This window comes from Pantherophis guttatus, chromosome 2, assembly GCF_059756535.1.
Source record: "Pantherophis guttatus breed Tessera chromosome 2, ASM5975653v1, whole genome shotgun sequence".
Lineage (NCBI taxonomy): Eukaryota > Metazoa > Chordata > Lepidosauria > Squamata > Colubridae > Pantherophis > Pantherophis guttatus.
Genome location: NC_142064.1, coordinates 148,092,063 through 148,118,449, shown reverse-complemented (window position 1 = coordinate 148,118,449; position 26,387 = coordinate 148,092,063). Strand labels below are relative to the sequence as shown.

At 37.0% G+C, this 26,387-nt stretch overlaps 1 protein-coding gene across 15 annotated transcripts in view; it reads right to left on the bottom strand.

Annotated features, from left to right (window-relative positions):
* Positions 1-26,387, bottom strand: part of HELZ (helicase with zinc finger) — a 135,682-nt gene that overhangs the window by 33,953 nt on the left and 75,342 nt on the right. For 8 of the 15 annotated variants that reach the window (XM_087886982.1, XM_087886986.1, XM_087886990.1 and 5 more), the window contains exons 12-18: positions 24,451-24,581; positions 19,793-19,972; positions 18,940-19,041; positions 10,494-10,672; positions 7,921-8,039; positions 4,184-4,329; positions 1,603-1,750 (exon numbers count right to left, since the gene is read on the bottom strand). In XM_087886982.1, the coding sequence (XP_087743108.1) occupies positions 1,603-1,750; positions 4,184-4,329; positions 7,921-8,039; positions 10,494-10,672; positions 18,940-19,041; positions 19,793-19,972; positions 24,451-24,581 (1,005 nt within the window). Of the gene's footprint in view, positions 1-1,602; positions 1,751-4,183; positions 4,330-7,920; positions 8,040-10,493; positions 10,673-18,939; positions 19,045-19,792; positions 19,973-24,450; positions 24,582-26,387 lie in introns of all 15 variants that reach the window. The other 7 variants (XM_034412646.3, XM_087886984.1, XM_087886988.1 and 4 more) reach the window with 1 other exon arrangement.

The following is a 26,387-nucleotide window of genomic DNA, read 5'->3' as shown; positions in this document are numbered from 1 at the left end:
TTTTCCATTCTCTCTTTCTGGAATATCTAGAATAGTAATAGAAAAAAGGTTTTATAGCCACTATTGCAAAAACTGCGGGAAGGAAACACCTGTCTTTTTCTGGAAGACAGGACACTAAATATTAAATTCTCAAATTGTTTCATAAAATCATACTTTGAGACATAGCTACTAGCATTGTAGTTATATTGGAAATTTAAATGCCGATCAAACGGGTCCCCCTTTCCATGCTATTCCTCAGATTCACAACCTGGATACTTTCCAAATATGTAAACTTCTGGGAGAAGGACCACTGCTGAATTCCTGAACTTTGTCTACGTATCTGGAAGATGCCCATATTGAGTGGGTTGATATAGCTGCTGAAATGGTCTTACAAGGAAGAAATCATCTTTTTTATTTTTTCTTCTTCTTCTTCTTCTTCTTCTTCTTCTTCTTCTTCTTCTTCTCCTCCTCCTCCTCCTCCTCCTCCTCCTCCTCCTCCTCCTCCTCCTCCTCCCCCTCCCCCTCCTCCTCCCCCTCCCCCTCCCTCTCCCTCTCTCTCTCTCTGTTATTCCTGAATTGCTCTCAGGCATATTTATGATAAGGGAGCTCATGCGGCAGCTTGCAAAGCAGTTAAGAGACTATAAATAGGAAAATTGGTACAAAAATTAAGGTTGAGAACCACTGCATTAGGCAAGCTGTTCCCAAAACCAGAACTCATTTGGGAGAGAATTAATCCCCTGTTCATTTTGACTTGAAACAGCTTAATGCTCCCCATGTTTCAAATCGTGAAATTAAGAAGTATTTAAAAAGAAGAGAGGCTGTTTCATCTTAAATGAAAGATGAAGAAAGAAAGAATTAATTAATTAATTAATGGGTATGGTATTCTAAAAATAACCTTTTTGTCTTTTGATAAAGCCATTCTAGCTCATAGGCAGCAACTTGTGGTCCCTGGACTGATTTCATGCAATTTTTGGATTAATGTCAAAGCCTTCTAAAACAAAGTATTTACACTTTTTGCAAGGTATTTCTGACTTCTATATGGAGAAAAAAAATAAACGGGGATTGTTATCTATGCTTGGTTAAATTACATCATCTCTGACCCTAGCCTATTACTTTCAAGGGATCATAATCTTTGTTAATTTATAATGCACAATCTTTAAAAAAAAATGGCCAACCCTCTTCTAGTTGCACAATGGAATCATTTTTTTAAAAAACCCAGACTTTTTTGTTTAGTTTTGCCATAAACTATGAACAGCAAACAGCAATTGTTAATGAAATCTTCAGACTTGCAGAGGTATTTTATCACAAAATACTTTGAGGAACCAATTAGGCCGAATTTGTATGTAGAACCAAACATGGTAATTGCATTTAAAATATGGATAATTTATGAGTCTTGGCTTTTAAAAAAGGAGAAGAGGTTGATATCTAAAAGCAGATATGGCTTCTTTACATATATACTTTAAATGGGTCAATCTTGGGAATGTGCCATTGACTTCTACATTAGCATAGGACAGCCAAATACTCAGTTGGAGATAGATAGATAGATAGATAGATAGATAGATAGATAGATAGATAGATAGATAGATATTCACAACAGCAATTAATTGAAGTCAAATCAACTACCTCTGCATTGTTGTAAAAAGCAGTGCTGTTCTTTTCTTGTACATCTTCTCCCCGTGCTGTGAAGAATGTCAGAGGATAAAAATCTTTGTGTGCAGGTTGTTTTCCACTGGCCATCAATTTGCCCTCGTAGAAAAGCTCAGAAGTATAACTGCAATGGAGAGGAACAAAAAGAAAAAAAGAAACGTAGAAATATTGTATAAAGGCTGAAGCTAGATAGACAGGAACCAGCAATATTCAGGCCAAAGAGAAGCGTTATGTAAACATTCTGCTTGTTATTGCTTTGACCTGTGAATCAGACATAGTTTTACAACTTCAGTATGTTTTTATGTAAATACATAGCAATGCACAGAAGCTGTGAATGAATGCCTTAGCACGTATGCTGCTTTTAGCATCGTTCTGAGATTTAATTATGTTTTGATTAATTCTATCTTCTTCAATCTGATACTCTACAGAGGTATTGAGATCACCATTCCTAGAATTCGCCATCACCATGCTCAGTAGCTAGGAAGTATAGCTCTAACATTTCTGGAAAACACCAAGATGAGAATAAGAAGGGGTAACATTTTATAAGCAACTATTTGGGACTATTTGTTACAATGCAAATGATAGCTTGCATATGTTAAAAAACAAAATCTCATAGAAAATAATCTATATGCATTTTTTTTCACATGTTCTGTGCTTGCTCAAATAATAAACCCTTAAAAATCATTTTAAAGTTCATTTTAAAAATCACGTTTAAGAAAAAAAAACTTATTTATTCAGGATAGTATAATATAGTATGCCTAGTTATATTTCTCAGACCATTTATGAAATTTTATGTTAACAGAGCTAGTCCTAAAAATCTTTGAGGGCAGAAGTACAAGATGAAATATGAAATTCTCCTTTCCAATGAATGGGAGGGGGAGATCCTCCGCTAATATAGCTATCAAAATATAATTCTTATTTACATGCTGTTATTTAATAATAATGGTGGTGGTGCGACATCAGCAGTAGCAACTTTCTGAAGTTGCATGTGGAAAACCTGCATAGGCACAATGATCCTATCTTTAAAATGCATCCATGATGTCTTTTCATGCAATTTATGTAGCATTTCTCTTGCCAATTTTGCACAGATAATTAACCAATAATTTTTGCCATATTGTCTGAGCATCTGTATTTTGAGGGTGTTCTCCGAGCTTGTGTGTTGGTTTCCAAATGTTTCATTACCAGGCTAGGTAACATCTTCAGCGGAGTATAGCAGATGTCAGTATCGGTGTTCCGCTGTTTATACGGGATTCAGGTGTGGGAGAATCAAGTGAGGGTCTAGTGATCGGTCAGCTGTGAATCATCAGTGAGTCTTGTGATGGGTCTTGTGATGGATCTTGTGATAAGGGGATTACATCAGGTCAGGGTCATTGGAGGTGAGCTGCTAGTGGGGGGGCTTTCGTGGGTGGGTTGAGGGTTGGTGCTGTCTCTGGTTGGCTGTGTGGTTGATTTGGATTCTGAAGAGTTCGTAGGCTGGTTGTAGGTCAATGTGTCTGTTGATGGAATTGCTTGTTGAGTGCCAGACTTCGATGAACTCACGAGCGTGGCAGGTGGTAGCGTGGCCAATGATTTTTGTGTTGCTCCAATTGAACTGGTGCTGTTTGGTGTCAGTGTGGGTAGAGATTAAACCCCTCTGAAGATGTTACCTAGCCTGGTAATGAAATGTTTGGAAACCAACCCGCGAGCTCAGAGAATGAACCTTTACCCTCATCCTACACCTGAGCTACAGATATTCGCCGCCATCTGTATTTTCTCTCATTTGGCTATTTCCTGCGTCAATGTCTTTATTCCTAGACCATGAGCATCATTTCAAACGTCAATTTAGATTCAAAACCCGAAGAACTGACTTGTTACATAACTGCTTTCACATTGTCTTGTTTTACAAGTTTATACAAAGAGCACAATAAAGATCCTGCTTCTCAGCTGGACCATATCAAACTGAACAAGTACTGAGATCAGCATGCAATAGCAGCCTTCAATCCAGCAAACAAGTCCACATACTTGAAAATTATCTAACTAGTTTGGTTATTCTGCTGTTACACGTAATCAGGTGGTTCTACTGTAATCGTTCTAGCAAGAATTAACATTTTTATATTGCAAAAGAACTTAAAATACAAGTAAAAGTACAAATTTTATGCATTTCAGCTTACACACTGCAAAATATTGTCTTGCATTTGGTCCATGCAATGTCACACAAATTCTATTCAATATTTTTAATATAAGGACAGCATAGCCAAGTTTCACTATAAAAATAAAGGTCTGCTTGTGTAATATTGGAGAAAGATCAGCTCTACTATTACAACAAATTACAGGCTATGGTGGCATAAACCACAATTAAAAAGCCCAAGTAGGCCATTTTACTAAATCTCAAAATAATGCAGTATTCTTACTTATTTCAAATATTTTTTTAAAAAAACAGTAGCTTTATTATGGTAATAATAGTGGTAAGTTATTACACATCTCTTTTCAACTAATTTGGAATGTAATGGCAAAAGCTTCTATTAGACACTTGTACCAGCCAAGCAGAGTGTGATACAGTGAAAAAGTTCACACCTACTTGATGATAGCTTCATGGGAGCGATAGTTCTCACACAGCAAGATCCTGCATGGAAATTCTGCAGGGCAATGTTCATAAAGACGATCAAGTAATGAAACATGAAGATTTCTCTCTCTGGCAAATTCACTGTACACAAAAGGACTAAGCTGTAACCGAGAAAAAAAAAATCAAAAGAAAGATATCATTTTATAACTGAGTATTTGTGTAAAATGTTATCTCAACAGATAAATTAATGACCAACCTGTAAAAATGGTATTAAATTTATGCACAGTGAGGAAGAAAAAGAGTAACATTATATTAAGTAATCTCCATTTAATTGTTTGAATTTCATTTCCTTTCAATTTATCGGCAATAAACAAGTGGGGATATTCCTTTGAATTTCTATGTTTCTTAAGTAGGGTGATTTTTTTCTATTTCAGGAAAGTGAAGAGGAGGAAGAACACTCCATGAGGAACCCTAAAGAGAGTTTCAAGAGAGGCAGGGCACATCTAAACTTTCTGGATTGCCTTTATTGCTATATGCATATACATAAAGAAACCAACCTACATGAGATTCACCTTAGAGTTCTATTTTCATATATATTTAACTATATACACTAAATGCACTATAGCACACATACACACAGTGTGTGTGTGTGTGTAGATAGATAGATAGATAGATAGACAGACAGACAGACAGTCAGACAGACACACACCCTGTTTCCCCCAAAATAAGACATCCCCTGATAATAAGCCCAATCGGGCTTTTGAGTGCATGGCAATAAGGCCAAGTGCTTACTTCAGGGTTCAAAAAATATAAGACAGGGTCTTATTTTCAGGGAAACACGGTAGGTAGGTAGGTAGGTAGGTAGGTAGGTAGGTAGGTAGGTAGATAGATAGATAGATAGATAGATAGATAGATAGATAGATAGATAGATAGATAGATAGATAATATTTGTTAAGTATTGTGTGGGAAAGCTCTGCTGAAACCAAGCAATATTTTTCTGAAACCTACTTTGCTAAAAAAAAAATAATCACACCACCAAATCAAAGAATTATATAGTGCCTATGGGGAAAGGATGACATAAACTTTCATAAGCTTGTATGTATTTATTTCTTTACTCATCAAAATGACGATAGCTTTTTTCAGGTGCTCAAGATAGCAAACACAGTCTTTACTCCTCCCATAACAACCTCATGAAGTAGGTTGGACTGACAGGAAGTAATTGGTTGAAATTAATCCAGTAAACTTTCATAGTTGAGGGTGGCAAGAACCTGCTCCGAGACCAACATCTTAATTACTGTATAAACTTCATCACATGCACAAACTGGTAATCAGATGAATGTAATAAAAAATTTCTAGTCAACTTAGATGTCATTCATTGGATATACAGATATTCATGCTGAGTACATCTTTTTTGAGATATAATTGCATCCTCTTAATCTAGAACAGTTTTTTCCCCATTAGACATTAGGATTTTCTTTCTGCCTTTCTTTCTCTTTTTCTTCTCCTCTAGTACTAATCTGTATACTTTTTAGCTGGAATTATTTCTCTGAACTTTTCCCAGTCTGAAATAAATGCTTTAACAGGTCTAAAAGCCTTTTCTTTTTAAAATTTCTATTGTGTTTCATATTACTGTCATTCTAAATGTGATAAAGGTCTTATCCCCAGTACTTTCTCTCTAACTTTCACCGCAATAATTATGATCTATTCATCTGTGACACTTCTTATCTAATGGTAGCTAAAATGTTTCTTGCTCCATTCAAGATCACAAAAAGGGAATGATTCTAAGGTTTTGCTCTTGTTTATATATAGTTTTTCCTGGTTTTAAAGATTATTATCCATATTTTCACTTCTGCTACTTTTTGTAGATCAGGTCTTTGATACCAAATCCTCTTTTCTATTTAAATCTTACTGAATCTCATTTTTAGATAGCGATTTCAGTTTTGACTATCACTTGTTAGCTTAATAACTGTATTACAGTATTTTCTCTATGTGATTCTGAGACCAAATCAGTTAACAGAGGTAATCTCTTGCATAAAATGGAGATATTTTGCTATGGGCCGAAATATTTTTCAAATTACTGTCCATAAAAATTTCAACTTGCAGATCCCAAGGATACTGATTTTATCAGCCAGGAAGGGCAAGCATGTAGTAACCAGGGCTAATGACATTGGTGCATGTAGGACTGTTCCATTGAGAGATAAATCAATGCCATATTACATGAGATATGTATTTTACCATGCTAGAGAAGGCTTGATGTTGGGAATTGGTTCTTAATCCTCAACTGTCACTAATTCATTGGGTAAACTGGTAAAATGCCTGCCTTTTCCACAATTATATCTAGTGTGTCGTCTATGCTTCTTCCTGAACTGACTGGACTCAGGATGATTATCCACATGTTAATTACATTCCATGTTGACTAATGCAACATGGTGTATGTGGGGTCATCCTTCAAATGTTTCTGGAATTTGCAGTTGATCCAAAATGTTCATGTGATTACTAACCTATGCCAATAAAAGGGATTACGTAATGCTATACTGAAAGACCTGAACTGGTTGCCACTTGCCACAATAGTAGAAGTGGGATAACAGAAGCTGTGAGAAAACAAGCATCATTCAGATTGTGAGTAGAGTCAAGGAGGAAAATAGTTTATAAGGAAATAATTGGAAAGTCAGAAAAAGCCTGTATTTAAAATGGAATCTGCCCATTTCCCATCAGACCACTGCCTACCTCTAAACCTACTGTTAATTAATTAATTAATTAACAAAGAGGACATAAAATACTGAATTCACATCTGCATTTATACCTTTTGCTTTGAATAAAACCTTTTTATTCTTTTATATAATCTCCTTCATTGGGCCACCCTTCCTCCAGTAGTCACTGACATACCAGTAATGGTGAAAGAGTAGTTTTTATTCCATTTTTAAGGGAAATACAGGTTTTAATATTTACATCTCTCTCTCTCTCTCCTTTATTACTAATGTTAAGCAACAAATATTTTATTTTAAAAAGATTTATTTCTATGGGATTGATTAGGATGAAAAAAAGACTCTTACAGTCTCTCAGGGAAATATACATATCCCAGTATAATGTTGCAGGATCCAATCTTGATAGGTCACTGGGAACAGAGGTTTAGTCTCCCAAGCTTTTGGACTCATGCTGGACCCATAGGAGACTAAGAAGACCGACCCAGATGGGATCCAGCAACTCTTACTACCTGGATAAGGTATTCACCACCATGTAAGTAATCCCAAAGATGTTTTTTCAAAAGACAACTGGACTTTGTTTTTCCTTTAAGATGTTTCACTTTTCGTCCAAGAAGCTTCTGAAGAATTCAGAATAATTCAATCATCCAGGTCATAGTTGACAATCTCCATAGACAATCACAAATATGGGTTCCACCCTTAGATCCAGATTTTAATGTTTGTGTTTCAACCTTCTGTTACAATTATGTATCCACCACTGTAGTCCTTTATTCAGCTATAGAAGATTATCCTACCTTACCTAAATACAGATGCAGGTTTTAGTGAGTCTAACAAATCACTATATTCCTATCAATTGCTTTTAATAGAGTTTTGAACTAAAAACATATGGCAGGATTTTAAACCAAGTACTTCTTGATTTATGTTTCATTCTCTTAAACCCTACACCAAAATAATTATTGAAGTAATTATTCATCTACACTTTATAATTTGCAAACAGAGATAGATGTTTTTTTAAAAAATTGGGATAAATTCAGAAATAGACATCATTACCTGCATATGGTCTCCAGCCAAGACAATTCTTGTACTTTTATTTGCTAGTGCTAAAGGCATAATAGTCTCACACTCCATTGCCTGTGCGGCTTCATCCAACAGAATATGTGTAAAAAACCCTACAAAGCAGACCCGGTAAAATATTAAATAGCAAGCAATGAAAGCTGTGACAATCTTATGAAAACATTTAAATTCAGTCCTGTCAATGAGATTCAGTCTTGGCTCTAATCAACACAAAATCTCTGATAAGTTAATTTAGATAAATTATTTCAAGTCAACATCTCTTTCTTGTTATTTTATCAAAGGTGGGGCAATGACAAGTTAAAAATGTAAAATCTTTAGATGAGCAAAAGGTATCCCCTCGCAACTCCTTTTTTTCACCCAGACACAAGTCTCAAAGAAGTAAAGCAAAATGTACGAAACACATTATTTATAAGAGAACTGGTTCCTTCTTTCCCTGATCTTGACATATTAGAGAGATAAAAGCTGATATTGAATATGGGAATAATGTCTGTCATCTCTGCCCGAACTCTCTTATCATCTGCTTTTTTTAAAAAATGTTTTCAATTGGAGATCTTGACTTGTTATTCTGGGAAGGAAGTGACTGTCCTTTTTAGTGCTCCAGGAGAGGGGAGAGAATAGCATTAGGAATTAAAAGACCATCTTTGGAAAAATACATATATATATTTAAGAGTATCTTCCCATAATTAGATGGTCCTCTATCCCAACTATGCCCCTTAATAGAGGATAAAGAGTTGCAGTGATCTATAGAGATTCCACATATCACTCTAGGCTTTCAGATTATTTGGCTGCTGAAGTGTTTGCAATTACTTCTGGGTGCCCTGGAATATTTTTCTGGAATGTTGCCTCTTAATCTCTCAATCCTGGCATATCTGGCTTAAAATGAAATATGGTATATAGCATGTTGCATTTTTAATGTTTAATTGTTAACTCTCCAGACAAGTTTTCTTTTCTTGATATTTATTTGTGTGTGTGAGAGAGAGGGAGGGAGGGAGTGAGGGAGGGAGAGTTATTTTTTCATCAATAGAATACTTGGTACAAATAATCTAGTCCAAAACAGAATGCAAAGTATGGGTTTGAAAAAGGTCAGATTAATTTATATACAGATAAATAATTAAATCCAGTTAGGCAAAAATAATACTTTTCAAATTTAAAAATTTGAAACAAAGATTTTTGAAGAGAAAGAAAAAATATACAACTAAAGTATACAAAATATTCATTCAGAAAATTGATAATCTCAGTTTGGAAGAGACTGCCTCTGATATTCATAACAAATGAAACAGATTTAAAGATATTATAATTAAAATTTCAACTGCTTATTGCACTTCAACTATTATTATGGACAAGGTACTTTTGAATAATTACATCTGAATGAATTATTTTTTTTTAATGAAAAATAGCATTACTCATGTATGGAAAAGTGAAGAAGACAGAGCTGCTGCAAAAATATTAGAGCAAATCTGACAACACTGAAGTACTTTCTTGATCAAATGGAAATGTATGAAAGCCATTTTAAAATTCATAATATATGGCAAGAAATATATAAGATTGACTATATTAGAGTTGATATTACAGGAAAGAAAGATTGAACAGAACTTGAACAAACCCCTATATAAATATATATACATCTGTGGATTATTTCCCATGAACATATTCATTATTTTATTATTTATTACAACTGCTTTTATGTTCCTTGAAACAACTAAGTTTGAGGGGTTGACATGTAGAATAATTCTAAGTAGTTAATATTTGGGTCTCTTCATACAAGAACTAATTAAAAACAAAATTGATTAAAAGATTTAATAAAAAGCTATAGAGAAGTGACAAAAATCAAGAGCAAATCTGTCCACTTTCTTCATAACGCTCACAGATTAAATATATAATAAATGATCTAAAATTTAAATATAGGAGATCATACCAACTCCTCTTCATTGCCTGCAATTCATTTAAAGAAACAGTTGTGTTTCTCACCACCCACAGTTCACTTAAAGAAAATCCTTAAGCAAGATCAATATAAAAAGCCAGATTTACAGTCAATTCCACTTATGGTGGAAGTTCTGATCTCAAAAGTTCTGAAGAATCAAAGCTTTGCCAAGTTCATGCAAACTAACTGAAAATAAATGTAGGAGCCACACTTTTTTCTCTCTCCCATGTTGTTAATTAACCCCCCCTCTCCCACAGCTGCAAACTTTCTGAAAAACTAATCTATGCCATACCAATTTAATGTCAGGCCCCTTTAAATCCTAAAATATTATTTCATTTATGGGGGAAGATGACAGGAGTTGGCTGATTTTCACATTACTAACAGTATCTTTTTTAAAACAGTCTATAGAAAAGATCCACAATAAAGACATGCCTGAATATAAATTAATACATATTATGTAGATAAAAAATGAGTTAATATATCTCTGCTTTCTCACTGCTTTGAATTCACACAGAATGTCACACAAAATAAAGCTGTTATAGCTTTCACTTCTTGTAGAAAAAGATCACGAGAACTTCGTATTGAAAAAGAAGAAGCAGTAATCATTTCTTATAAAACATTATCTCACCAGGCTCAAGATCTAGCTGACACAGATATTGTGAAGTATTCAAAGTAACCACTACTACTCGTTGTTTAAGAATGTCTTCTTTCTGGGGCATCTGAAAGGTGGAATGTGTGCTTGAAATCAAACAGTACTGATGCACAACTGGGTGGACAGTTTTTACCCAGCGATTTCTGAAATAAACCCTGGAAAAGAGGAAAAGATCTTATTTTTGGACAAAATATTGCAGCAGTGAACTCTTAACTTTTCTCCTGATTTTTGAACACTATTTATTAAGCAAAGTAAACTATAAAGGAATGTACTATACACTGAATTCCTTAACATTATATGCATTATTCTGCAATATAAAACTAGTTTGCCCTCTCCCCGATACGACTGTGTTACAGGTCATCAGAGTCCAGCAGGTTATATTTATGCAAACATAGGATTACCTAGCCTGAATTGGCTTCAATAACAATAAATTTTATTTCCACCAGTATTTATTTCCAGTATTTTTACTGGACTCAAGTTATTAGTGCAGGAGGTAATGGCTAGGATTGTGCAAAGGCTCAGATTTCATCTCCAACGAGGGTTTCAGAGCACATGAAAGCTGGAACGCAGCAACTATCTGAAACACCATAAAGCAGCCCTGCCTTTTTTTGAGAAAAAGCACTCTCAAGCAATTTTTAGAGATAGAATCTGAAGCACTGTACAGACCTAATAACTGATAAACGCAGTTGATGATTATTTGCATTAATCATCATCATCATTTTTGAAAAGACCAACACTTATAAACTACATTCAATTTTATCTGGAAAATTCCACAGTGTTATTATCATTGTCCGTGAGCAGATCTGAACATTCAAGGAACTGCTCTGAATTCTGCTCCTTGAGCTGCTATATTTCCAGGTAAAACAGAATTCCTGTGAAACAAGTAATAGTTCAAGCTTTTTGTTATTTTTACAGATACTAATCACTATGTTTTTTTACGAAACCCTTTCCTTAGTGGTTCAGGTCTTCTTACTGCAATTGCCTTAGTCATCTATATGCTTTTTTTACAAATTACCTTAAATTTGCAAAATATTTATATTTTGCTCTTTTGCTTAATCTGACTATATCAGTGGGAAAGCTCAACCCTGCTCTAAACAGCCAGGTCCCAGTCTTTACCCTTATAATATATTTCCTGTGCAAGACATAGAATTAAAACCAGTATTTCTATTATTTTATGTCAGAAATAAGGCTCCTGGATTTAAGAGGATGGCACCCAAGCTAAGCAAATCTTATTTTACAGGTTAATGATGGTAATTGGGACTGGAATTTCTATCATTAAGCAAGGTGGTTGTAAAATGCTACATAATGCGACCGCATCGCTTAGCAAAAGCAATCCCTATTGCCATCGTTAGGTGAAGTTTGTGGTCATTAAGCGAGAACTTTCCTGCAACTTCCTGCTGACTTCCAATAATCAAAATCAGTGGGGAAGCCAGCAGGAAGTTGCAAGTCCCAGGTAAGTGACTGGTGTCTTGTGGGATGGGGAGTGTATAGATGGCCAGGGACACACGGTACAAGTGCAGCAAGGCTCAAGATGGCTGCTGGGGAGTGAAGGACAGCATGTGAGGGTCCGGTGTAGCACATAGCACAAGGACATCAAGTCTCAGGGTGGCTGCTGCAGGCAGGGGTGGGGATACAAGGGTCTGGTGTGGCGCGACACTAGCATAAGAGCTGTGGGATAGTTCCTGCCAGAAGTGGGGCATCTGAGGTGTTCAAAAGGTCATAGGGGGCAAGATGCGCACTGTGAGGTGGTTATTGCCAGGCACAGGAGACTTAAGCACCACTGTAACTTGGAACTGTCACTGAATGACTGGTTGTTAACCGAGGCCTAACCAATCCTAACAACCATTTTCAGTTCCTCATCCAATGAAGAAACAAGAACAAGGTATTTTATAAGATTACAAGTATGTACTAAATTTCACATTATGCTGCTGTTTCTTCTTTTACCCATGCTGGGCTCAATTATTAACATAAACTAGTTGCATCACAAAGTAACATTTTTGCTACTTAATGTTAACCTCCCATATTTTACAGCTAAGTATCCACAAATCACAAAATGGCATGTGAACTTAGTAGACATTTGGGTAATCAAGTGTAGATTCCCCAGAAGGTATCTTGTTCATCTACTAGAAGATTAGGCAGCCCGGAGTTTTTTGGGTATACAGCCCCCGGAGCCCCTCCAACTTCAACCGCTGAAAATTACTCTCACAATTTTCTGACAATTATATTTAAATTTGAATATACAAAACCTGTAGCTTAATAGAATTTCTTTAAAAAATAAAATAAATCTCTATTCCCCAGATCCATGAAAAAGCAGAAAGTCCCAATATGCCTGTTTTGTATTATTGTTTCAACACTGGAAACTGCACCCAGCCACCAAAAGGTTTGCTAATTTTTGATCTACTACCTGGATGAGCAACCTTTCAGCCTATGGGCCGCCACACAGATATGCACTAAGAAGTGTCTTCCAAGCTATGAATGCACCCAAATGGAGAAGGCTGATGGGCTGCACATAACAATTGCATTGTTTAAAAGTTCCTTGCTGCCGAGTAATATCACTCTTCATATGAGATAACTACAGGTCAATTCATCATAATTCAGATTGTTGGTGTAATTCATATAGAACAGAAAGTTTACAAGTGAAGACCAACCACAGTGTATACCAGGGGTGTCGAACTTGATTTCATTGAGGGCCGCATCAGGGTTGTGTTTGACCTCGGGGGGCTGGGGTGGGTGTGGGCAGAGTAGGCGTGGTCAGCTTGACGTTATTCTTGTTGGGGGCACCTGTGGTAGCCTGAGCACTTTGCCAGTAAAAACGGGCTCCTGAGCTCCGTTTTCGGCTGGGATGGCCTCCTGCAACCCTTTCCCAGCGAAAACGGAGCTCAGGAGTGCCACATGCTCCATTTTTGGCTGGGACAACGTCCTGCAACCCACTGCCAGAGAAAAAGCATGCGGCCCTCCGGAGCTTCATCTTTGCTGGCAGAGGCACCAAGGGCCGGTCCTTCTCTGTTTCCAGGGCAGCTCCACGGGCCAGATCTAAGCACCCCATGGGCCGGATTCAGCCCATGGGCCTTGAGTTGACACCCCTGCTGTGTACAGTCACTAATACACCACATACACATGTAGAACTATTTTACATAAATGAAGCATTCGGGGGGGGGGAATGCTTATTTATTGCTTTGGGGAGTCTCACTCTGTATTTTTTACTCATAGGAAAAAATGCATCTGAGTAAGGAATACAGAGCAAGAATAGTCCCCAAAGCAATAAATAAATCCACAGCAGAGAACACTCAACCCAAACTAAACAAATAAATCAATGTGGTGAAATCAAGCTGTGGGCTATAACTACAGTTTCAAGGATCAGTAGTACATATGTACATGCCATGCAAAATGTGCTTCAAAAAAAGGAAAGACAATAATTAGAAAATAAAGCAGAGGGTCCATGTAGGAGAGACATACAGCTTGCAGGACAATGAGCAGAAGTCTCATTGTCCACATATATATAGAACAAGGAAGGAAGGAACAGGTTTGCATGACAGATACATGAAGTGCAAGACACAAAATGGAAAGCAAAAGACAAACACACAGAAAAACCCATCAGCACACCTTAAATTTGCTTCCTTTTATTTCAGCAGCTTAAGACAGGCTAGCTTATCACAGATATTGCTACCTGTCTTTAAATTTGGATGTCTTTGCTCTTATACAGGTAGTTCTCAACTTACGACCACAACCGAGTCCAAAATTTCTGTTGATCGGTGAGGCAGCAGTTAAGTGAGTTTTGCCTCATTTTACGACGATTCTTGCCACAGCTGTTAAATGAATCACTGCAGTTGTTAAGTTAGTAACATGGCTGTTAAATGCATCTGGCTTCCCCGTTGATTGTCAGAAGGTTGCAAAAGGCGATAACATGAATCTGGGACACTGCAACGGTCATAAATATGAGCCAGTTACCAAGCATCCAAATTTTGATCACTTGACTATGGGGATGCTGCAAAGGTCATGTGAAAACAGTCATAAGTCACTTTTTAGTGCCATTATAACTGTGAATGGTCACTAAATGAATGATTGTAAGTCAAGGACTATCTGTAATACTCAGATCGTCCCACTCCAAGGAAACACCACTAACACAGAGTAGCACATTCATATACGAAAGTAAGCAATCAATATGTCCACAAAGCATTTAACACCTATGCACAGTATGACCCAATTTCCAAAAAAAGTACAACACATTCCTATTAAATGCATTGTAATTTGACTGTGGATGATTGCAATCTTATTCAGAAATTAAACTATCAACTACATTTTATGGATATTTAATATCTATTGTTATCTGTATTTTAGCAGACAAAACATGGTTAATATAGCAAGAATTATATAGGATTTTTTCTAAACTGATGCAGGATGGGGATCCAGAACAAATTACATAAAGTAGCAGAAGTAGGGGGGCAGAACTGTACAAGTTCACTGACTTGTATGTATGCTTATTATTTATGTTTAATAAGTAAAAGAAATTTTCTGATCTCAGAATCATGCATCAATAATGTAATATCAAACACAGTGAAAGTGCCCAACCATATAATATCCTTGTTTTATTTACAAAATTTCCATAACATTTTTATTTTCCCTAGATTGTAATTTTAGGGAAAACTTTATTTTAAAATAGTGATCGATTACAGGACCTTTATAATTTAGATTTTAAGAAAATAAGAAAACTTTTCAAACTGATTTTCTTTAATTTAGTTGAATTGGGTCTATGGTGAAGAAAAATCAAACCCTTTGGTGAGACAACAGTGATTTAAGCAAGATTATTTTATACTTCAGGTCTATCATTTAACAAATGTCTTGCAACTAGCAGTTATATAACACTTCTCACTGTATTGCCTTGCTATTTCTCACAGCTATTTCGAAAGCATTTGCGAACATTTCAAAACTTCAAAATAAATATACTTCAAAGAAACTGGGGCTTTGATCTAGTTAAAGTAAAATGTCTTATACGCATACAACTAGATATATGTGAAAAACATACCAAAAATAAAAACTATCTGCATTATTCTGTATATATGTAATTCAAGGCAATTCTTTAAAAATAGGGGGAAGAATTATGCTAATCCCAGATCAATATGAGTTCTTGAAGTCTTACTCATCTACACTTGTTTTAACCTATTTAATAATCTTTAATCATGATTAAAGTTGTTTAGCTACTTGTGGAAGATAAAATAATAAAAAGCAAACTAGACTGAATTAGGGGGGGTTATTTTTATGAAGTCCTGAGCAAAAATGCTAAAAGATGCTAAAAGATGGAAAAAGAGAATGTCACTAATGAAAAATATTATATTTATTTTATAAATGCCTCACCATGAGTTCCCAGTTTCTAGCACAAGCATTAGAGCCCTCTATGAAAAGATGCTTCTGTTATCTGACAAGACAGCAGGCATGAGAAGGCAATAGAAGATGAACTGTGTCCTATACAGTATGGAATAAAGTTCTTGGGGTGATATGTATGGGTTTCCACTTAAAGCATGTTTCATAATAAGCATAGTCTAGTCACTAGTACGAAAATGAAAACTAAGGAGATGGATTAGATCCATTAGCTTCCTTGTACTCTTGCAGATGAAAAAAGGAAACAATTCTATTGTGATTCATTCCTAAAACTATTAATTCTAATTCTGTTTGGCAAATTATCTGGAAAAGGAACAAATGAGGAACATAAATTTTGTTTCTCTATTTGGAATCAAAATGATAAGGTAGAATTATATAGAGTGAAATAAAAATCTTGAACATTTCTGGATGTCAGTGAATCTCTGACCATGGTAAGCATAAAAATTAACATTTAAGCAATCGTAGTAGCTCTAAAAATAGAAATACTACCTGGTTTGCTATTGCTTTTCTAAACAGAGGCCACTCCTCCATTAGACAGGAAGCCTAAGCAGTTTCTTATTGAATGTGTTAAATAGGTTTCCGAAATCAATTAAATTTCAAAGGACTAAAGTGGAAGATTTTTCAGTACAAAGAATTCCTAACTGCATGGCTTTTAAACAATCACCTCGTGTTGTATCTGAAATGATTAAATGGCAGCTTGGGTTTCAGTGGACTATATCAAATAGTTATATACTCCTCAGTAAGTCCTCCACACTTAAATTACAGATAAATTCTATAAATGATTTCTCAACTTCATGATGAATTTAGTCTTCCCCATTTGCAACAGTTGAGATATCTTCAGGGTAAGCATGTTCTAAGAGATCAATAGGAACCAGCTATTTTGGCTTACACAAAGGCAAAACACAATGTTGCTTCATTGCCTTTGCAAGGAATAGAATCCATTACAGAAATAAAATCCATAAAATCTCTTTCAAAATCAAAAATGCTTTTTTTTTAAATGGCAACTCATCAACATGGCTAGGGGCTGGCTAGGGAATTCTTGGGAGTTAAAGTCCACAGGTCTTAAAGTTGGATACCCCTGATCTAGATCAACTGTCTATCTGTAATTAGCAGAAACTTAGTTTTTTAGTCCGCTTTGTGATTTCCTTTTCAACTAGAATTGTCAGAGACTGAATTTACGACCCACTGCATGCAAAGCTGTAATATTGAGTTCTTGCCACCAAAGGCTAAATGTTCATCTAACGGTAACATATAACTTATTTCAGTGACCCAAGCCAATATTGCAGAAGAATTAAAAGATTGTAAGAATACGTACTCAATGTGATTTTCATGGAAGACTTCTTCCTAATCCCTTTTCATTTCAGTCTTTGCATTTATTTTCCATCTTCATATTGATTCAAACTTCTATAGAAATCTTCCTGACTTTATCCACACAACAATGACAATGGCAGAGTTAGCAGGACTGGGCAAGAAGGAGAATACCCGTGTTTCCTCGAAAATAAGACTGGGTCTTATATTAATTTTTGCTCCAAAAGACGCATTAGGTTTTATTTTCCTGTTAGGTCTTATTTTGGGGAAAATGTGGTACTAAATGTGTCTGACGATCCAACAGGGGCTTATTTTTGGGGTAGGGCTTATATTATGAACATCCTGAAAAATCATACTAGGGCTTATTTTCTGGTTGGGTTTATTTTCAGGGAAACACGGTACCTGATTCAGAATCACCCAGAGGTTTGGTGAAGGGAGATGCACTTGGATCTACTCCATTCTAGCCAAATAGTTTAATCCTTGTATTACACTGACAAGTAATAAATCCTATTCCCAAATACGATTGTATCCAAATATGATCAGCAATGAACAGAATCAATTTCTCTAGTGATACCTATTCATACAACCCAATATCTTGTTTGCAAATGAAGAAAGTGAAAATAATGAGATATGTTCTTTTGTATTCAAACATTCCCTGTTCTGAACATGATGTCTCTTAAAAGTCACTTGATCCATTTATCCAATCTTCTGAAAACAAACATTGTTGTAGGATTTTTCCTTGCAGAAAAATATCTTTGATTCATGCGATCCTTTTCTGTTTTTATGGATAGAAGATAGAAATTCTAATTCTAAGCTATCTCAGAGTAAGAAAGGAAATATTCTAGGAGAAATCAGGACTGCTCATAGTGATGCAAAACGTTTTAAATTCAAAATATCTCACATTTGAAATGGAGTGTTTTGAATTTGAGACAGTTCAAAATTGAGTTATTTTATAGATTGCAGATTGCTATGAATGGTGTAATCTTTGTTACAGGTGACACTAGAGTAAAGCTGCCACTTCACATGCCCATTGGTATCATTTTAAATATAAAACATTTGTTTGCTAAAATATTCCATCCATGCTCGACTACCGTCCTGACATCAGGACAATAGAACGCAGTGATGAAGTTTTCATAGCAGGTTTAGGACTTAAATGAACTCTTAAATTATACATATATCCATTTTAAGAAAAAACTACATATTCCAGATGTAAATATACACACATTTCTCACAAAAACCACATATATTTTATTTCCCAATTAATTTTTTTTGTTAACTCTAGAGATAATGCATGAAGTAAGTTCAGTTAAATACACAAAGAGGTTGATACTGAACTAATTTTTTATGATTTCCCAGATATGTAGCTTTTAAAACAATTGTTCACTCTAAATTGGCTCTGAATTAAAGAAGCATTATTTACCCCCAACAAAATTCAACCAATATTTTGTTAAAATATTTTAGCAGCTTTTTAGAGGACCACATCAAAATTTGTTCAGTTAGGAAAGCACAAATAAACACATAAGAACAACTTAAAAAAGGATGTCTTTATCTTTAATGCATGAAATGAGCTCACAAATGACATTCTTTCATTATGCATGTTAGAGTCTCTAGGTTATGCAAAAGCATCATTTTAAAATGCCAATAAACGTGAAAGCTCTATGGTTTTTTTCAAAACTGTTTGGAATAGACACCTTTTCTTAAGATATTGTATAGATACATAATAAACCTTAAAAAATACCTGAGAGGTCTCGCCTGGGGATTGCCTGCTTCTACATATGGATGTAAATAATCCTTTATGTAGAGATCAGCAGCACTATTAGAATGGGTGCAAATGAGAATCCTGCTGGAATAAATGGTGCAAATAAAAAAGCAATGAAGAAACAGAAAATCATTCAAAGCAGTAAAATTACAAAAAAATAGTGATAATCTTTTCTGCATATTTCTTTCAATGAAATTAATCTGCAAATTTTATGATTTAATGATGTTCCTAGCTTCTGTGGGAACGTATATCCTTTCAACAAAACCTTTACAATTGCTTTCCATTACTTCAGGGCCATCTTCTCCAGACAGAATCTGCCTGCCTGCCTGCCTGCCTCCATCATGGCCTAGAAGGAAGACATTCTCAGGTGCTGCCCCCTCTGCCTGGAACAGTATGGCCCCAAGATCCTATGTGCCCCTACCTTCATGTTCTTTAGAGTATTTAAGTTTTATTTATGATTAATTGCTTTTATTCTATTTTTATCCATGTTTTAGTTTTATATATTTTAAGCCACCTAGAATCACAGGAATTAGTGGCGTACAAATGTGGGTAAATACAAAAAAAAAAGTAATATGGTTTTATAAACAAAGATTACTAACACAATGCTATACAAATCACTGATTTCTAAATGGAATGCTGTGCTTTTATTCACAGGGTGCCACTTTTAATTCAAAGGGAGAGATTAGACTCACAAATACTCTCCTAAATATCTATATAAGACAATGAGGGATGGTGGGAAAGGGAGGGGAGGGGAAAAGCCAGATGAAAACTCTATTCTGCTAACCTTTGCATTTGCCTCCTAATTAAAAATCTGCAGATCATCCCATCTCACCTAGTGTCCTGCTGTTGGAGAATTTGCTTGACTGCCTGAGCCAAAGTGAAGGTTTTGCCCGTCCCGTAAGGACCGATAATAAGGACTGGAGGCAATTGAATTGACAGTGGAGTTGTGATGGCCAGAACAGCCTCCTTCTGCTTTGCATTGAGCCTAGGATCCAACTGCTCATCCCACTGCCTGCACAATAGAAAGCAGGATATAAACAAAGACACATTGGAAATGTATTAATAAATTCTTATACCGTTTTTATAATCTCAAAACTAATACTCAGGATAAAAAGTATCCCCCTTAAATTTTTTTTAAAAAACTGTTTAATATTTGGTCATATCATCTGACTGATTAACTACGAGCATGGCTGGCTCAGGAATTCTGGGAGTTGAAGTCCACAAGTCATAAAAGGGCCATAGTTCCCCACCCCTACTCTAAATTTTCTGTTGAACCATTTCGGATTGGACAGAACCAAAATCCAGAACACTTTGTTTCACATGAAACAAAATCTGGATGGGCTAAGTAGGTCAAGGCTATTGCCCTATGTCCCCTTTTTTCTTTCTTTCAGTATTCCCAGTGGGACAGATCTCACTAATCTGCCTATTCCGAATCTCATCACCTCCTCTTCCTTCCTTCAACTCTCACCAATGTTTGATATCCCATTGGTCCATCTGCCCTCAATCTTCCCTGCAGCTTTCCCTTCCTCTCAGTTATTGCCATTGATGTCCCAGAGCAGCATGTCTCACTAGCCAGTGGGCCATCCTACCTACCTCTGATTTTCCAGCATCTTTTCTCCTTCCATCCCTTCAGCCACCCATCCCAGCATCTCCCCACCACTTCATTTGCCATGGATCTGACACTCCTTCTTTTCACTGCCAAACCATCTCAGCAGATGACATACTTGTCCTTTTGCCCACTCCTCCCACACCCCCTCTGCTTGGAACAAAATAGTCCTCTTTCATTCTGTCCAAAGGCCTAAAACACCTCAACTTAGTTTGAAACAGGCCTTGTGAACTTCCTTCACATTGCTTTTATAATCAAAGCTAAGTTTTAAAAGATCTAATAAACTTTCAACTGTCATTACATCACCATAATACTTGTTAATTCATTGTTCAATTTATTTAACACCACAGAATATTATTTTTGGTTAATTAATACAAGTGACATTAACAAAACAGAAATGAACCATATAATTAAAAATGTGATCAATTGGGTGGATGTTTTTAAATAATTTGGGAAGGAATATAAAATCCTACCTCTGACACTGAGAAGCACTAACACTATAGAATTGGAAAGAATGAAATTGGGGCAGTAAATGCTTGAGACCACTTATAGATAAGAAGTTTAATGATTGTTTTAAACTGCAGCTTGGGCAGTGGCAGATTTAGAAGTCGGCATACAGAGGACTGCAGGGGAGCTTCACCTCCCACATGCCTATTTTTCTCCCTATTTCAGTCCTTTTTGCTGCTCTGGACTCTACCGCAGAGCCCTGCTCCCCTCCATCCCATCACTACCATCTGCCTGACTTGTTCATGCTGCTGGCCCAGAACTCAAGTGCTCATAGCAGGGCAGCAGAGCCTCATCTGCCAAAGCTTGGTGGGTCCAGCCAGGGAGGAGGCAGTATGGCAGCAAGGTGTAGTGCTCTTTGTCACTGGGCGAGGCAGGAGAGGCACCAGGGCCTTTCCAGGTGAAGGTGGAGAATGTGTGGCAGGTGCTGCCCAGGGTAGTGGCAGAACTGGAGGCAGCGGAGGAATGAGGGCTTCCATTTCTTTGCAGCTTGTGTCAGAAGCACTCATGGAGACCCAGCCTGCAGGCTTCAGTGAGGTATGGAGGCGAGCCCAGCACCAGTACAGCCCACCTCTTACTCTCAGTCCAGCCTTCCCACTGCAAAACCTTGCAAAGGGCCAGCAGCTTCCAATGCTTTAAAGCCCACAGACAGATTCTCCAGGAGTGTTTGCAGCATAAACTCTGTAATTCATACTGGAAGTGTTCCTATAGAAATGGCTTGTGGCCTTCTGTGTGGACTGGAGGCGATTCCAGCACCAACAGAAACAACCCGCAGATCAGTAGTGGGTTCCACTTACCTTCGCTACCGGTTCGGAATCGGGAGCGTGCGCACGTGGGCACTCGCTTCGCTCACTTGCGGACCTTCTGCACATGCACAGAGTGTCCATGATGACGGCCAGGCAGATGGGCGGAGCCTCCCGCCGCTGCCACTACCGGTTCGCCCGAACCGGGGTGAACCGGTAGAAACCCACCACTGCCGCAGATCCTCTGCTCACTCTCAGCAGAGCATTCCTCTTCCAAAGCTTTGCAAAGGGCCAGCAGCTTTCGGGGGGTGGCAGTGGGCGGGCGCAGAATACATGGTGGTCAAGAGGCCAAAAGAGAGGGGGGGACTGAAACAGAGGCAAGTGTGGCAGGGCAAAAGAAGTGTGAAGTATTTATTTAACAAGAGCACAATCGTGGCCTAACTAATGGAACTATTATTGCTAAGCAGTGAGGTCCTGTGACGTTTCACCTAACAACTGCCTCACTTAGCAATGAAAATTCCAGTTCCAATTAGATTAAGCAAGGACTACCTGTATTCAAGAATAATTGCTGTCTCTTTGTCTTTTGTGATAAAAGATGAAGACTCCCTCAACTGAATTTGGCTCCCGAGGACTACAAGTACTGCAAGTTTTTGCAACAACAATATGGAAGTGGCTTGCTACTGTCTTCTTCCCATGGTCTAAAAACCCACTTAACTTTTCCAAGATCTGCCAATGCTGGCTTGGTATTGTCACTGGGAGACAAAGGTAAATCCTATACAACCTTTTTTAAAAAACCCTAAAGAGAGAAATATCAGACTCAAAATCATAATCTTGTCTTCTCCAGTGATCTAATTATCTTGCACACAAAGAAATAGAAATAAAAAAAAGAGCTGTTGGGATAAAGATTGTCTACTCCTTGCCTAGATTACAACGTACCTTACTTTCAAACAATGAAATCAGTTTAAATTCAAAAGGCTTTGTATGCAGCATTGTTTCCTCAAAATACCTTTTGATTCTTTTATACTTTTTTGCTACTTTTTTGTAAAATGTACTGTTTGTATTACGATAGATTCATATCTCAGAAACATTTGCATGAATTGATCTAAAAGAAATATATGCATGAGCAATATACAAAAGTCACAAAAACACAGCAGTTTAAATAATTTGCTGCCTGTAACCTGCTAGTGTAATAGTCAGATTAAAAAACAAATTAGCTTAATATGCTACAAATACTACAAACCAGATGTTAGAAATGTTATTGATTCTCACCACACCCCTAACCAAAAGATGCAACATTACATCATCAGGCAGATTAAAATCTTCTCATACCCAATTCTTTTAGACTGCTCCATACAGGTCCAGATTTTCTCCATAGCTTGTTATATAAACCAACACAAATGCTTCGAAGTAAGCTTTAGATTGCATTAAGAGGAACAGGCTCAAGCTCAACCCTTCCAAGACTGAATGGCTGTGGCTCCCGGCATCCCGATATAGTCAGTTGACTCCATCACTGACTATCGGGGGCGAGTCTTTAGCCCCCGCGGAGAGGGCGCGCAATCTGGGAGTCCTCCTGGATACACAGCTGTCCTTGGAGGAACATCTGACGGCTGTAGCCAGGGGGACATTCTGTCAGGTTCGCCTGATTCGCCAGTTGCGGCCCTTTCTTGATCGGGATTCCCTGTGCACAGTCACTCATGCCCTCGTCACCTCTCGCCTGGACTACTGCAACGCTCTCTACATGGGGCTCCCCTTGAAGAGCACCCGGAAGCTCCAACTGGTGCAGAATGCGGCCGCGCGGGTAGTCACGGGAGCCGCATGGTGCTCCCATACAACACCTCTCCTGCGTGAGCTGCACTTGCTCCCAGTGGTCTTCCGGGTGCGCTTCAAGATGTTGGTTATCACCTTTAAAGCACTCCATGGCATAGGACCTAGTTATCTTCGAGACCGCCTGCTGCTACCGATGGCCTCCCATCGACCTGTGCGCTCCCACAGAGAGGGCCTCCTTGGGGTGCCATCAGCCAAACAATGTAGGCTGGTGACCCCCAGGGAGAGGGCCTTCTCTGTGGGGGCACCTACCCTTTGGAATCAGCTGCCCCCAGAGATAAGGAGAATCCAAGACTTCGGTGCCTTCCGACGTGCCCTTAAAACCTTCTTTTTCCAGCAAGCCGGGCTGGCCTAACACTTTTTAAAATGTTTTTAATTGTCTGTTATTGTTTTTAATCATGGGGCCAAATTTATATATATATATATATTTAATTGTATTTTAATGTTTGTAGTTTATGTTTTTACTTGGCTGTTCACCGCCCTGAGTCCTCAGGGAGAAGGGCGGTTATACAAATTTAAAAATAAATAAATAAAATAAATAAAGTACATCACCCATTTGAAAGAACAGTTCATTTTTAAAGCGGTTTCTTCCATAAAAGATGTGATTGATTAAAACTGGCCTTTGATATAAAGAATAAAAATAGTCCATTGCTTAATCCTTACATTCATAGGAAAAAATAGTCATTCGTTTTCATCTCTTTACCTAAAACATTCTAATGGACAAGGTTATATGAATCATCTAAATACAAGGAATGTAAATTCTGTAATGTTAATATACTACTTCCCTGTATCAAAATATTAATGTTTTTGTACCTGTTGGGACTCCAAGGTATTGTGGGGGTCATGCTGACATCTGGAAACAGGATACCGTTGTCCTTGATCCTATCCAAGGCATAGTGCATTTCACAGAGGGGTAAGCGGTTTAACTGAAACTGAAGCTCGACCTAAGTGCATACAAAATGAATGTAAGAATGAAGGAATGAATAAACGGATAACATGCCAGAAAACAGGAAATTAAAAGGACTAGTTACACTCGTGCAAATAATGACTCCCCTATATTGTCACCATAAAACTACATAATTTGTGAATAAACTTTTTGAAACTTGAATGATAATTAATAATTAATTAATAATTAATACATTCCTACTTGACCATATGTTAATATCGCAAATGGCTATAATGCAAACACATCATCTCTTTTTAATTAGGGTAAAAAACAAACATTGTTTTGAAAGAGTAAGACATTAAAAACTTTATTTTATTAACCCATTAAAAATTAGAAATATTTTTAAAATCAATAAATCCATTTATTTGACTGTTTTAAAACCAGCCATTATAAGGCAATGTTACTTCATTTACTCTATCATGCTTTTGACTGCTCAAACAATTCTATAATATTGGGATAAGTTTATTTATATATACATACATACACACATATTCAAAAAGAGAAAATGTAAAATTTCAAACAACACAATTTAATAGGAGCCAAACACAGTATGTTATCTAACACAATTCCCACTAGAAATATAACCAAAGCACTACATTAAATATATATTGAAATGAGTCACATGGCCCAGAGTCACACTGCTTGAGTTGTGTGGGCTTATAAATATGTGGAATGAATGAATAATTAATATAATATAATATAATATAATATAATATAATATAATATAATATAATATAATATAATATAATATAATATGCAATGCAATGCAATGCAATGCAATGCAATGCAATGCAATGCAATGCAATGCAATGCAATGCAATACAATACAATACATTAGACTGAGTAAAACAGGTGTAGAAAATATTTTGGTGGGCAAAGAACATTTGGAAGTGGTGAGCTATAGTGTAGCTATAATACATATGTGGATAGGATCAGAGGGGAATTTGGAGGATTTAACTGGTTTTTAAACTAGAATATATTGAGGCTATATTGTAGCTTCCATGTTTTCCACCCCAAGATGAGAGCAAACTGTCTTGGTTTTCCCTGGTTATAATAAGAAGGGATTTGGGAGCCACATGATCTTGAGGTCACAAACTACCTACTTCCTCTCTAAAATATAGAAACCTATTAATGGAGTGGATGGATAGTAATATTTTATTATTATTATGTAAAGCTAAATGCATGCCATAATAAAGGTAAAGGTAAAGGTTCCCCTCACACATGTGTGCTACTCTAGGGGGCGGTGCTCATCTCTGTTTCAAAGCCAAAGAGCCAGCGCTGTCTGAAGACGTCTCCGTGGTCATGTGGCCAGCATGACTAAATGCCAAAGGCACACAGAACACTATTACCTTCCCACCAAAGGTGGTCCCTATTTTTCGACTTGTATTTTTTACGTGCTTTCAAACTGCTAGGTTGGCAGAAGTTGGGACAAGTAATGGGAGCTCACTCCATTATGCGGCACTAAGGATTCGAGCCGCTGAACTGCTGACCTTTCGATTGACAAGCTCAGCGTCTTAGCCACTGAGCCACCGCGTCCCCCTCACTCTCCATAATACATCAATGCTATTTAGCAAAATGCAGGAATGACATTAACAAGTTCAACAACAAGTAACCTCTGAAAACAATCTAGTCACCACCTCTAATGAACCATTTCATTCTTTACTGAAGTGTTATTTTCAGATAGAGCCAATTAGCCTTTTGATTATTGTTTGTTAGAAAATATACACAGCTTGAGTACCACTGATGTAAGCAGCATGTCAACTAATTATACATGTTAAATGAATACATTAAGTTTCTCACGTAA